This window comes from Schistocerca nitens, chromosome 1 (genome assembly GCF_023898315.1).
Source record: "Schistocerca nitens isolate TAMUIC-IGC-003100 chromosome 1, iqSchNite1.1, whole genome shotgun sequence".
NCBI lineage: Eukaryota > Metazoa > Arthropoda > Insecta > Orthoptera > Acrididae > Schistocerca > Schistocerca nitens.
In genome coordinates this window covers 888561720-888576218 of record NC_064614.1, presented here as the reverse complement: position 1 = coordinate 888576218, position 14499 = coordinate 888561720, and the positions used below count along the sequence as shown (strand labels likewise).

Here is a 14499-nt window from a genome sequence, read left to right as displayed (position 1 = left end):
TGCCATTCCAGCCTTATCATTCCCTCCACAAAACATTTTATCTTTACATGACATTGGAGTTGAATGGCTATAACTGACAAAGTTGCATAAATCTAGGTACAGAAAACAGATTGAATCAAAATTAGGATATTCAAGCAGAACTACAGAATTAAATCTCACAAAAGTTTCTATCTTTTCCAATTTTTAACTTATCTTTTTAGTAATAAGTACCATTAAATTATTTTATGCTTTCTTCCTTGAATTATTGAACATATATCAGAGTTCTACATGTAATGACACCACTACTGAATTTAAAAGTGCCATTCTGTTCTGCCTTAAAATACTTCTCATAAAGATATTTTATGCATATTCAAAATAGTAAAATTATTGTAAAAACAGCAATATTCCAGAATGAGATTTTCACTCTGCAGCAGAGTGTGTGCTGATATGAAACTTCCTGGCAGATTAAAACTGTGTACTGGACCAAGACTCGAACTCAGGACCTTTGCAAAGGTCCCGAGTTTGAGTCTCACTCCAGCACACAGTTTTAATCTGCCAGGAAGTTTCAACAGCAATATTGTCCATTGATTTTTTACTATTATCTAATGACAATGCAACTTTTAGAAATGACATCATTTGACACTTTAAGCTACTGCTCAGTTTATTCTTTATTGGGCGAATGGTTTTGGTCAAAGACCATTATCAAAAAAAGATTTTTGTTAACATCAAGAGTTACATATACAATGTCAAAAATAAAATATTTATAAATAATGGTAAGATATGTAGACGTAGATCTGTGGAAGGATACTAAATATTATATTTTTGACATTGTTCAGTTAAGAAAAATCTGTGCTACGTAATGCTCTTTGGCCAGAACCAGTCACAGAATGACAAATAAATTGAACAGCAGTTTAAGGTGCTATTTCATGTCATTTCTACAAATTATAAAAGCTGTAGAATACTATCAACAAAAAAAGGAAATACAACTGTTTTTGCAATACTGATAAATCTATCCAGCAAGGCTGTGCTCTAAAATTTTTTTGACTGTCTGTGCACATCTCAAGTTACTAATGATCATTTTATCCATGGAGGACATTGTGAACCCCACTCGCCTTAATGATTGTTGGTGAAATATACAATGAGTCACAAATTGTGATTCTGTTACTGTGGCTATTTGCATTATTCATCAACAGTAATGATTACGTTAATTTTATCTAAAAGTATATAATTCACATTTTAGGTCCATGTTCTAAGTGAAGAAAGAAGAGGACCCATCATAGAAGCAGTGATAAGCCGTATGAAAATAATAGAAGAAACACTTAATTATAAGAAACCTGAGATCAGTCACAAACGTCTCCCATTTCCTGTTCGTTTCATAGCAGTATCTGCTACACTCCCTAATATTGAAGACATTGCTACATGGCTTGGCAAGTTTGAGAATCCTGCAAAATATTTCAAAATAAGTGAAGAACATCGTCCAGTAAAATTACATAAAATTGTGCTAGGCTATAACTGTCTTCAAAATATGTCCCAGTTTCGATTCGATATATCACTAAGCTACAAGTTAAAGCCACTTCTGCTCCAGTACTCAGATGGTAAGCCTACACTCATCTTTTGTAGCACAAGGAAAGGAGTCATTCAGACAACAGACACACTCTGTCAGCAGTTAACATTTCATTTTAATGTTAGTCAAAGAGAGCATATAATTAAAGCAATTTCAAATATAAGAGAAAATAAATTAAAAGAATGTGTTAACTGTGGAGTGGGCTTCCATCATGCGGGCATGGATCTTAATGATCGTTATGTCATAGAAACACTATTTCGAAATGGTTACCTTCCTGTACTAGTTGCTACATCGACATTAGCACTTGGCGTAAACTTACCAGCCCATCTAGTGATTGTCAAGTCAACACAGCATTATATGGGAGGAGTGTATGCAAATTATTCAGACAGCCAAGTACTTCAAATGATTGGCCGTGCTGGAAGGCCGCAGTATGATACAGAAGCAACAGCTATAATAATGACAAAAGAAAATGAAAAAGAGAAATATGAAAAACTTATTGAAGGCAAGGATTTAATAGAAAGCAACCTACACCGACATTTAAAAGAACATATTAATTCAGAAGTAGTTCTTCGTACAATTACAGAGACAGCTGTTGCTATGAATTGGATGCGTTCCACTTTCCTTTATGTACGTGCAATAAGAAACCCACAGTATTATGGAATCCCTACACACTTTACAAAAAAAGGCATAGAAAACAAACTGCAGGAAATGTGTCTGCGAGAACTTAATGCACTAGCAACAAATCACCTGGTGAAAATGGATGTTTTTGATGTACAACCAACAGAAACAGGACGCCTAATGGCACGTTATTACATAGCATTTGAAACAATGAAGATCTTTAGCACAATGACAGGAGAAGAAAACTTATCACAGATGCTTCAGCATGTGACAAGCTGTTCAGAATTTTCTGTATTCCAGTTGCGGACAAGTGACAAAAAATGTTTGAATTCCCTCAATAAAGTGGGTTTACGCTATCCTCTAAAAGGCCGTATAAAGACAAAAGAAATGAAAGTAAATTGTCTTATACAGGCAGCTTTTGGATGTCTCACAGTAGAAGACCCATCTCTGCACCAAGAAATGATTCATATTATACGAATTGGTCAACGTATAACTAAATGCCTGGTGCATTGTATGTTGTTAAAATCTTGCTACAGAGGTGTTCTAAATTCTATAGTTTTAGCAAAATGTTTCCACTGTCGCTTATGGGAAAACTCCCCTTATGTCTCTAGGCAGTTAGATCGAATTGGTCCTGTTTTATCGGAATTATTGGTGGTGACTGGGAAAAAATCTTTCAAAGATATTGCTGATTCCAATCCAAGAGATTTGGAGAGAATATTAAATCGGCCACCACCAATGGGAAACAAACTTCAAGAATCTGCAATGCATTTACCAGAATATCAACTAAAAATAAAATCAACTGTCTTGAACTACACTTATTATATTCAAATAGAGCTTTTAATTTGTAACAGTGCAGCAATAAGGACTGCAAATACAGCAGGTCCTAATCATGGTCCTTGTGTGATAATAGGCGATTCAAACAACAAACTTCACATTTTTAGGAGACTCAAGGATGTGCATATCATTGACAGTGAACAAAGATGGACGTTAAAGATAGAAGAAAAAGTTAAAGATGTGTTTGTACATGTTATTAGTGAATACTGGGTGGGTATAGATGTACGTACAACCATACAACTGTTAAAGATTTCAGAAACCCCATCAGCTGAACCAGGTCTGACAGTTAATAAAGAAAGAAATAGTGATTATAAGTGCACTAAAAATATTCCTGAAACAGTACAAGAAAACATGGCACAAGAAAGTAAGAAACGACGTCCTTCATTCTTAGATTTTAAAGCAGCTGCAGATCATTTTTTGCAGACAACTGGTGGCAAAAGATTTCGGCTCGAAAATGATAAGCCTAACTGTTCTCTAGAACTGTTTCTGCATACTCCTCTGAAAGAGAAACAACTATTTCCAACTAACTCTAAGAAAGAGCCAGAGAAAACAATACAGATTTATGAAAGTGATAAGCCATGTTGTAGACCAATAAAATTGAGTCAAACAATTTCTAATCAAGCATTTTTACAATTGCAGAAGCAGTTCAGGAAACCTGCACTTAATTACAGCAAAAAGGCTCGCATGGTCCATGAAATACTTTTTAACAACAATACACATTTACATGCTTCTGATCAAGGACAACAATATTCCATAGACAGTTGCTCTTCCACGGCACAGCAAGAACCCATGATAGTCAAAATCAATCCCAAAAAGTATGGTAATCAGTTGATAAACAGTAACATGTCTGAAGGTTCTTCAGTGAGTCAAGCTGGCTGCAAGGAAGACTCCAGCATTGTTTCTGTTGTAACAAGTAACGTTAAAATGCTAAATTGCTTCTACAGAGGGAATGGTTCAACTGATGATACACCAAACAAAATAGCAGAAAAAATGTTTCATTTACCAGAAAGAGAACATTCACACTGCATTATACATCAAAACCAAATTAACATTCATGAAAAGTCATTGCAGGAGAAAGTAACTGCAGCAGCACCAAAAGATGATGCAAAAGAAATAACTGCCCTGAATGAAGTCTACAACCAGTCTCTCAAAATAAAAAATAACAACTGCAATTCTAGCAAATACTGCTCTTCAGTGGACAGCTCACTTCAAATTTCATTTGATTTAGGTATTGAACAGATTCTAGAGAGTAATTTTGAAATTTTGATGGCTGAAACAACTGCCAATAAAGAAAATTAATAAAATCACATGCATTAACTTTTATCCCTATGTAAACTAGCAATGAGTAAGAGCAATACACTTTCTACTGGGTAGAATTACATAATGTTTGCATTGGAAACCTGTGCATCACAAGAATATGTAAGGAAGAAACTCAGAGAAACACATGTTGTATTCAAATTAGTCATGCCCAAGCAAATCAGAAAAGGGTACTTCTTATCAGACAGTACAGAATCAATTGATGAACAAATGATATCAGCTACGCAAACCACTGGGAAAAATTAGGTATGTAGAATAAGTTGACAAGAATGATTATTAAGAGCAACTGATTAAATGATGAGAGTACCATTACATAAGCAATTGAAAATGTGAATACTCTAGGTCTTTCCAAGATGTTCTGAATTACTTTACAGCACATCTGAAGATCACCAATGTAGAAATAGCAGTTATGAAAATACTTTACTTGAATTATCAGGAGAGCTAAGCAGATGATAGTAATATGAAACATTTTCAGTATTAGTTCATAACAGAACCTTTTGAAACTAAGTCAAGTTTCTGCTTGCCATGTGCCAACAGATGTCATATTTATAGTAGTTGTGTATGTATTTAATGTAATACAATCCTATTAAATACTATTATCACAGATTCAGCTGTACAGTTCTTTTAAATAAAATGTTAATATTAATTTTAAAAACAGATTTTTTGGTAACACTGCCATTTTTACTTCTGCCACTAGAAGAGTTACATATATTCTATGCTAAACTTAAAATCTTTTATTAGGAAATATTGTAGCTTCTTTTGTTGGTGCAGAAACAAAATAACAGAAATTTTTGAGCCCTGAAAGATTGTTTCTTTAAACAAAAGAAGAAGCTATGGAATTACTGAATTAATTACTTACTTTCTTCTTGAATTTGGGAAACTAACAAGCAGTCTGTTGACAAGCTTGCTTATTAAGAGCATAAATGTGAATGTTTACTTGATGTGTTATGGGGACTGTTAAATACAGAAGGATTTTGAAAAGAAATGGTTATGTGATTTCATTATCACAGTGCTTTCCTGCAGGCGGCGAAGAAATTAGATATAGCTGTGAGTGGCACTGCATAGCAGGACCACAAGTTGAAGGAGAGGCATGAGTGAAGAAAGAGACGATTTATAGGTGAAGGTGATTACAAACATGCCACTGCAGATCACATTCACTGCATTGGTGCACTGTTTACATACTATCCAGCAATGAATATCAGTGGCAACATTCCAAGCTGCAGAAATATATAAAAATATATACATATAATCCAGATAAATTCAGTGAGCACTCTCCTAAACTGAAACTATCCAAATTCAAATTCATTTACTCAATTCTATCAACATCTCACTATTTTTATCAAGTGGTAATTTTGCAATGCTTCTTTCACTGTGTTACTGGGTCTCTACCACTCTCATACACCACATGTTCTTTAGAAACACCAAAGAGTGATACAGTAATCTACTATTATACTTTCCATAGAATTTGAATGGAAAACACACTATCAAGTCGCCTTCTTATGGCTATCCCTTGGATGTTATCTCTACAGTATCCAGCTCATTAGCGGCATGTATCTGGAGTAGTAGTTCCCAAAGTTAACTAAGTGGTTATCTGTATGCTTTGGTGGATCAGTGGTGAATCCAAAGGTCTCAAGTTCAATCTTCAGTCAGTCCTAGAATATTTACCTGTCCCTTATCACTTCTTTCACCTCTGGCAATGTTTGTAAATGTGAAAAAATAGCTAGTTGCACCATGGCTTGGAGACCACATTGAACTGTAGGTACCCCTATAACTGGCAAGGTAAGTCAGGTCAAAGGTTGGAAGAAAGGCAATATAATGTGGCACACCAAGAAAGACTACTGAAGTGATGGATACCATAGTCAGTAAACCACCCAATTCACATTCTGTATCTTAACATGTATGTTCAAACTCATGAATTTGTTGATCCATTTCTGTTGATTACTAGCTAACTTATCACCATTTGCTGCTCTCTAAGTTAATTCTTTTGTCAGATGTGTAAAAGCTCATTTAACAGACGTGTAATGTTACTATATTTATCGTTCAAACATTATCTCAGACAAAAACAAACAGACAACTCAAAAATGGCCAATGCTGTAACACCTTGTAAATGTTAGTAAAACTAGAAATGGATTAGTTATTTTATTAACTAAGACTTATAGTCTACACAATGTTAAAACTGCTTATTTTATAAGTTTCAGACATAATTATCAAATGCTTTGTTATTTTTTAGCATTTCATCATGCGTGCCACAATGTGACCTAATTGAAACAGAATTAATTTTTGTGTGACTTCAAATTTGTTAAGATAATAACAGAGTTTCAGGGAGAGCATAAGGGAACAATTGACAGGAATGAGGGAAAAAAAAATGGTTCAAATGGCTCTGAGCACTATGGGACTCAACTGCTGAGGTCATTAGTCCCCTAGAACTTAGAACTAGTTAAACCTAACTAACCTAAGGACATCACAAACATCCATGCCCGAGGCAGGATTCGAACCTGCGACCGTAGTGGTCTTGCGGTTCCAGACTGCAGCGCCTTTAACCGCACGGCCACTTCGGCCGGCCGAATGAGGGAAAGAAATACAGTAGAAGAAGAATGGGTAGCTTTGAGGGATGAAGTAGTGAAGGCAGCAGAGGATCAAGTAGGTAAAAAGATGAGGGCTAGTAGAAATCCTTGGGTAACACAAGAAATATTGAATTTAATTGATGAAAGGAGAAAATATAAAAATGCAGTAAATGAAGCAGGCAAATAGGAATACAAACGTCTCAAAAATGAGATTGACAGGAAGTGCAAATGGCTAAGCAGGAATGGCTAGAGGACAAATGTAAAGATGTAGAGGCTTATCTCACCAGGGTTAAGATAGATACTGCCTACAGGAAAATTAATGAGACCTTTGGAGAAAATAGAACCACTTGTATGAATATCAAGAGCTCAGATGAAAACCCAGTTCTAAGCAAAGAAGGAAAAGCAGAAAGGTGGAAGGTGTATATAGAGGGCCTGTACGAGGGCAATGTACTTGAGGACAATATTATGGAAATGGAAGAGGATGTAGATGAAGATGAAATGGGAGATATGATACTGCGTGAAGAGTTTGACAGACCACTGAAAGACCTAAGTCAAAACAAGGCCCCGGGAGTAGACAACATTCCATTAAAACTACTGACAGCCTTGGGAGAGCCAGTCCTGACAGAACTCTACCATCTGGTGAGCAAGATGTATGACACAGGCGAAATACCCACAGATGTCAAGAAGAATATAATAATTCCAATCCCAAAGAAAGCAGGTGTTGACAGATGTGAAAATTACTGAACTATCAGTTTAATAAGTCACAGCTGCAAAATACTAACGCGAATTCTTTACAGACAATGAAAAAACTGGTAGAAGCCCACCTCGGGGAAGATCAATTTGGATTCCATAGAAATACTGGAACAAATGAGGCAATACTGACCCTAAGACTTATCTTAGAAGATAGATTAAGGACAGGCAAACCTACGTTTCTAGCATTTGTAGACTTAGAGAAAGCTTTTGACAATGTTGACTGGAATACTCTCTTTCAAATTCCGAAGGTGGCAGGGGTAAAATACAGGGAGCAAAAGGCTATTTACAATTTGTACAAAAACCAGATGGCAGTTATAAGAGTCGAGGAACATGAAAGGGAAGCAGTGGTTGGGAAGGCAGTGAGACAGGGTTGTGGCCTCTCCTTGTTGTTATTCAATCTGTATATTGAGCAATCAGTAAAGGAAAAAAAAAATGGAGTAGGTATTAAAATCTATGGAGGAGAAATAAAACCTTTGAGGTTCACCGAAGACATTGTAATTCTGTCAGTGACTTGGAAGAGCAATTGAAAGGAATGGACAGCATCTTGAAAGGAGAATATAAGATGAATGTCAGCAAAAGCAAAATGAGGATAATGGAATGTAGTGGAATTAAGTCGGGCGATGCTGAGGGAATTAGATTAGGAAATGAGACACTTAAAGTAGTAAAGGAGTTTTGCTATTTGGGGAGCAAAATAACTGATGATGGTTGAAGTAGAGAGGATATAAAATGTAGACTGGCAATGGCAAGGAAAGCATTTCTGATGAAGAGAAATTTGTTAACATCAAGTATACATTTTAGTGTCAGGAAGTTGTTCCTGAAAGTATTTGTATGGAGTGTAGCCATGTATGGAAGTGAAACATGGATGATAAATAGTTTGGACAAGAAGAGAATAGAAGCTTTCGAAATGTGGTGCTACAGAATAATGCTGAAGATTAGATGGGTAGATCACATAACTAATGAGGAGGTATTGAATAGAATTGGGAAGAAGAGGAATTTGTGGCACAACTTGACTAGAAGAAGGGATCGATTGGTAGGACATGTTTTGTGGGATCAAGGGATCACCAATTTAGTGTTGGAGGGCAGTGTGGAGGGAAAAACTCGTAGAGGGAGGCCAAGAGATGAATACACTAAGCAAATTCAGAAGGCTGTAGGCTGCAGTACATACTGGGAGAAGAAGCAGCTCGCACAGAATAGAGTAGCATGGCAACTTGCATCAAACCAGTCTCAGGACTGAAGACCACAACAATGACAAGATAATAATTTCAACAATGATCGTATTAATTATAATTGTTAAAACTATATAAATAGTCAAGCAAATAAGTCAACAGAAGTAATCTATTTCAGACTAAATTTAACTCTGTATGTTTTGTATTTGGAAAAATTACCAAATATTCATTAAAATGCAAGTGAACATTAAATTACTGTGCTTATCATTCCATTAGTTTCTTGAAAAAAGCATCTCACATAACAAAAACCTGGAAAATGCTATTCTGTCATGAAATGTTACTCGCCACTATTGTTGATATCTGAACAACAAATGAAAGAGAAGTGTTATTACTTATTATTCTAACTTAACTGCTGCTATACTTCATTTACAGCATTATATGCTCTGTATTGATTATGCAAAAGGAGTGCATACCGAGTTATAATCTTGTATTTTCTAAGTGAACTGGAAGCAAGTAAAATGTTGCATGCACCACCTCCAGCAAGACAATGCCCAATAAGGCACTGTGGTGTTCAGACCAACCCTCCAGTTGATGATGGGTTCATTAATTTCTTTTTACCTGTATGCATTAACTCGTCACTGTCATTGCAAAGGAGAATAATTTTTCAAAGTCTGTGAACCATTTAGTGTGTCTTCATTGTCTGACTGGAGGAAACAACCCAGAATCAGTCATCAGCAGTCAACTTGATATTAATCTACAAATCCAAGTATTTTTCTTCAAAGTCCTGTTTTTAGCAAGGGTCATGACTAAGAAACCATGAATTTGCTGGAGTTCCATATATAAGAAGGTTCTTTGAACTGTTGTGGTAGACATGAGGCTGATAGCACCCTGCATCTTTCGGACAGTGAGCTTGTTCTGTTGTAGCAATCTGATTTGCCACTGTAATTAACTTTTGTCTCAGGTTTTACTGTTACACAGAACTTCAGTTATTCTCAATGCTGCATTACAATGGCAAACCAGACTGCTACAATGGAACAAGCTCACTGTCAAAAGATGCAGGGAAATATCAGCCTTATGTCAATGACAACAGTTCAAAGCACCTTATTATAGATGGAACTTCAGGAAATTCGTGGTTTCTTAGCCATGACCCTTGCTAAAAACAGGGCTTTGAAGAAAAATACCTGGATTTGTACATTAATATCAAAGTTGACTGCTGATGATTGATGTTGGGTTGTCTCCTCCAGTCAGTCATGTTTCCTGCTTCAAAAAACAGATAGATGTCAATGGACCTCAAGAAACATAAATGATACTTTGCAATCACTGCCTGAGAACATGAATGATAAGGGCAGTATTATAATCTGGGCAATATTCCTCTGGCAGTTTATAGAAACATTAATCCATACAGAAGGTATTATAGATAATTTTCATAAGAAATCTATCCTCTGACATCATGACCAACTGTACATTAAGAGTGTCTTTCCCTGGAAGGAATATATATTTGAGTTGTTGTCAGTGAGTAGAGACTTCCCCAAATGGCTTGAAGTGTATTACTGCATTTCTAAAGCTAAGGGGACGAATGCATACAATATAGCTGCTGGTAACTAGAAGATTGAAATTCTCTAGATAGCTAACTTTTTAAAAAAATAAATTTTAGCTTTGCCAAATCTGGGGGGGGAGTGTCTTTCACCATGTACCTACACAATTGCCCCACACTGTACATTGACACGGTATGGAGACGTACAGTGTTTTTGCTTGTACCTATTTATATTTGAATTTGCCGATAGGGTTCTATGCCCTTTATTTGTTGACTTCTCCTTTATTTAATGGAATGGGTATGTCAGCTTATCCTATGTATGCTAAAGTTCTACAAGAAATTGGAAGATTATATACATAATATGATAGTTCTTTACATATTTTAATTTAGCATGCTGACAATAATGTTCAGTTTAATTCAACCTTGCTGCCAGATTTTGCACTTGTGGAGTAGTAGGTTTGGTGGCTAAGCATGAATAGCTAACAGTCAACATTCTAGTTGCTACCGATGCATGTCTGTGCACTTGTTACAGCCCGGGTGTCTTTATTACCCCTCATACTTGCATTTCAGCAGAGAGAATCCTGGCCAACATCATCCATTGACGAGGTAAGTATTGTCTCAAACAACTGTAGTCCACTTATTAATGTATCAGGCATTGTGAAACACAATATTCAGAGATTACTTTGCTGCACAAGTATGTTAATGTCACCACACTTCACCATTCACTTTGTTGAAAGACACATATAGCCATCCAAATATTGTATAAATTGCTTGTCTTTAAAGTTCATCCCTTTACATGGAGTTTGGTTTCCAATGAAAATTCTCCACTATATGGTGAGTAGCAACTTTCCTTCTCTGGTATTGTTACATTCCATCCTGGATTTTCCATTGTTTCATTTTATAGACAGGCTTTTATCACTTATGGGAGCTCATTTCTTCCTTAGGTAGAGGAGGGAAAAAACATTCAAAATAGGACTAAAACATTACGTATTGCTGGCCTAACTATGCTTGGCACCGCCTCCTTTGTTTGGGAGGGAAGGAAGGAAGTACTCATCTGCTGGTTCAAAGATTTATGAGGAAATGTTACTCGTACAATCATGGGCTAGCTGCTAAGGAACTTTTATTTCATGGAAATGATGTGCACTGACTTATCATTCATGTACTTTCATGTTGTTTCTTCCTGTGCTAGTGCTGTTTCTTCAGTTTACTGGTAGCTTAGTGTTAAGTATGAAGAAGTTTCAGCCATCATAGACTTATCTTTCTCAAATACCTGGAAATGTCATTATCTATGCTTTCATGTGACACGATAAAAATTAACTGGTTTTTGTAAAATCACATGCTTAAATGTTTATGTATACTCTGCAGTGAATAGGTGCTGGTAAATATCAAAGAGATATACTACAACGATGCATATTTTCATTTTTCAGTTGCCTCATGACCTTTGTATAAATATCCTTATAACTAAATTGTTTATTCAAGGTACGGCCATTTCTTCATTTGGTAAGTGCTACTCTTGACATGTTTCTCTTCTTCTGTGCAGTGACAATGCACTGGTCAATAAAAGAAAAAAAAACTTAAAACTAACTTAAAACTAATTGCATTGCATAGCTCAGTGCCCACTGATACATCTAGTCATTACATTCACCTGCAGATATTTCCATATTCTGCTTAAATTTACAGACATTCATTTATTCTGTTACCCCTCATGATTACTTACCCTGAAAAGAAAATTATTTGACATTTCTTACGGTATTTTGTCATTATTTCTTAGCTTACACATCACATATATTTTTTCATAATGCTTCCTTTTGCTTGTAGATATGTTGTATATAGCTTAGTATTTAATTAAATCTCTGTGTACATATATCAACAGGTTCCTTAGTTCTTATACACAGGTCAATGTCTCCTCTTCTCCTACTGACGTCAGTGCATATTGTTGAGCACACACAGATGAACCATAAGCTAATTTTGTTTATACTTTTGCTTCACATGTAGCAGTATATTACTTCCCATTCCTGTTGATTTTATGCTTACATTTACAAATCAAAAGAATTACATACACATTACTTTATCTTAAAATGCACTCCAGAAGAAAAAATTACACTTAGAGTTATGTACACTATGTACATTTATTTTGTGATAGAAAGAAAAAATGCTACCTAACTTCATCTTTCTATAAAAGCTGTTATATCTTTGTGAGGGTGGAGACCCTTGCCTCTCCCTGTTTTCTCAAAGGATAATCAGTACATCCCAGGGTATAGTATTTTGAAAATTATATATGGTCCTGAAAGAGTAATTGCCACTTCTTATTCAGTTTGCCAAAGTTTGTCAATTTAGGGAGAGTCCCTAAGAGGACTTGTTGCCCTTCAAAACATTGTGTAACATGTTTCAGTTTCTTATTTTTAATTTTCTTCCTATACTCAGCCCTGTTTTCTAGTGTAATTATGGCTTGCTTGATTTTGTCTTGTAGTGCCATTTCTGTAGTGTGTGCTTCTGGCATGGGCAACTCCCACTCATTCGTTTTGTCTGGAACATCAATTCATTAGGTGTGAAACCTGTTGAGGAATGTGGAATGTTATTGACAACTTGCATGAAAGGAGTTATGTACTTATATATTTTGACACATTGGACTATTTTCAATTATTCAAAATGACAGTCACAATATCATTAGTTTATTTTGCCGACAATCGGTTTCAACCCATGATGGGGTCATCTTCAGGGCATTTAACACTGTAAAGTTATAATATTAGTAAGTAATCATGTACATAATCTACAAGCAATTAGTCAAAGTTACATAAATAAATAGATTTTTATACCCATTTGATCGCTCGCTGGAGTCATCACCCTGCCTGTGCACGGTTGGTAACTACGCATGGTTGGCTCTTTGCACTAGCTTAAATAACGGCCAATAACATGCGGGCAGATGGTAACACCCTCCATGGTGACCAACGGTAGTTACATGCTTAAGCAAGAAATCATAAACTTTCAAGTTTGTTCCTGTTGTAATGTAAAATATAACGAATAACTAATTAAACCTCGAGAAATTTACAATTAGTTAAAATTGAGGTGACTGTTGTTCCATTCATTTTTCACATCATTTGTGGATAGAGCAGAGCCCTCTATGATTTGTGGTAGGGATGCCGTTGCCATGGGCGATAGTATATATCAAGCGCCCTCTAGCCCGTGTGGTTGGGACGCTGTTTTCATGGGAGCCGCTTCTTGCGCCTGGCAGATCCTCCGTTTTGCTCATTGTCAGTGTGCCACATCAGTGTTGTGTTTAGTGCTGTTTTTCCTGCGCATCAAGAGGTGTGATTTTAATTGTGTGCTGGCTTTGTACTTATTGTCACTGTCAGTGTTTGTTCTGTGCTACACCATCCGTCAATACTTTTATGCTGCAGTCATACCATGTCTTGTGTTCTTTTAATTGTCCCAGTGTGTGGTTTTTTTGTGTGCGCTACTTTTTTACAGTTTTTGTCTCCATTTTACAGTCGCTGGTTTTTTTTTCCCCCATGATGTTCCCCCTTTTTTATATCTATGTTCACCATGTTTCCTCCTTTGTATATTTTTTAAATGTCTTCTGTTGTTTTGTTCTATATCTTTCGGCTGAAGGGCAGCGCCTATGCTGCTGCCAGCCTGCCCCAATGGGGAATTGAAATACAATAAAGGAAAAAAAAGGCCAACCATGCATAGTTACCAACCGTGCACAGGCAGGGTGACGACTCCAGCGAACGACCATATGGGTATAAAAATCTATTTATTTATGTAACTTTGACTAATTGCTTGTAGATTATGTACATGATTACTTACTAATATTATAATTTTACAGTGTTACATGCCCTGAAGGTTACCCCATCGTGGGTTGAAACCGGTTGGCGGCAAAATAAACTAATGCGATTGTGACTGTCATTTTGAATAATTGATTATAAGCAAATTAATTGCTGTTTCTCCACACAACTATGTGGTCTAAGAATTTGGACTATTTTGATTTTTGACATATTGCACACTTTCTTAATACCTGTAGGACTCACCTTCTCAAATTTGGAAAATAACAAAGTGTTGCATTTTTTCAGTAAATTTGCCTACTCCATAATGTCCCCATACATCATGTGTGTGACTTATAAATTCGTCGATATAATATTCATACTATTGATCAGATTTTTCACATTTTCT

General features: G+C 36.0%; 1 protein-coding gene across 1 annotated transcript in view; it reads left to right on the top strand.

Moving 5' to 3' along the window:
- LOC126210477 (probable ATP-dependent DNA helicase HFM1) overlaps nt 1–4294 on the top strand; it is a 62965-nt gene extending 58671 nt beyond the window's left edge. The window contains exon 5 of the mRNA XM_049939749.1: nt 1220–4294. Coding sequence (XP_049795706.1) covers nt 1220–4294 — 3075 coding nt within the window. The remainder of the gene's footprint in view (nt 1–1219) is intronic.
- The last annotated feature ends 10205 nt before the right edge of the window (nt 4295–14499 follow it).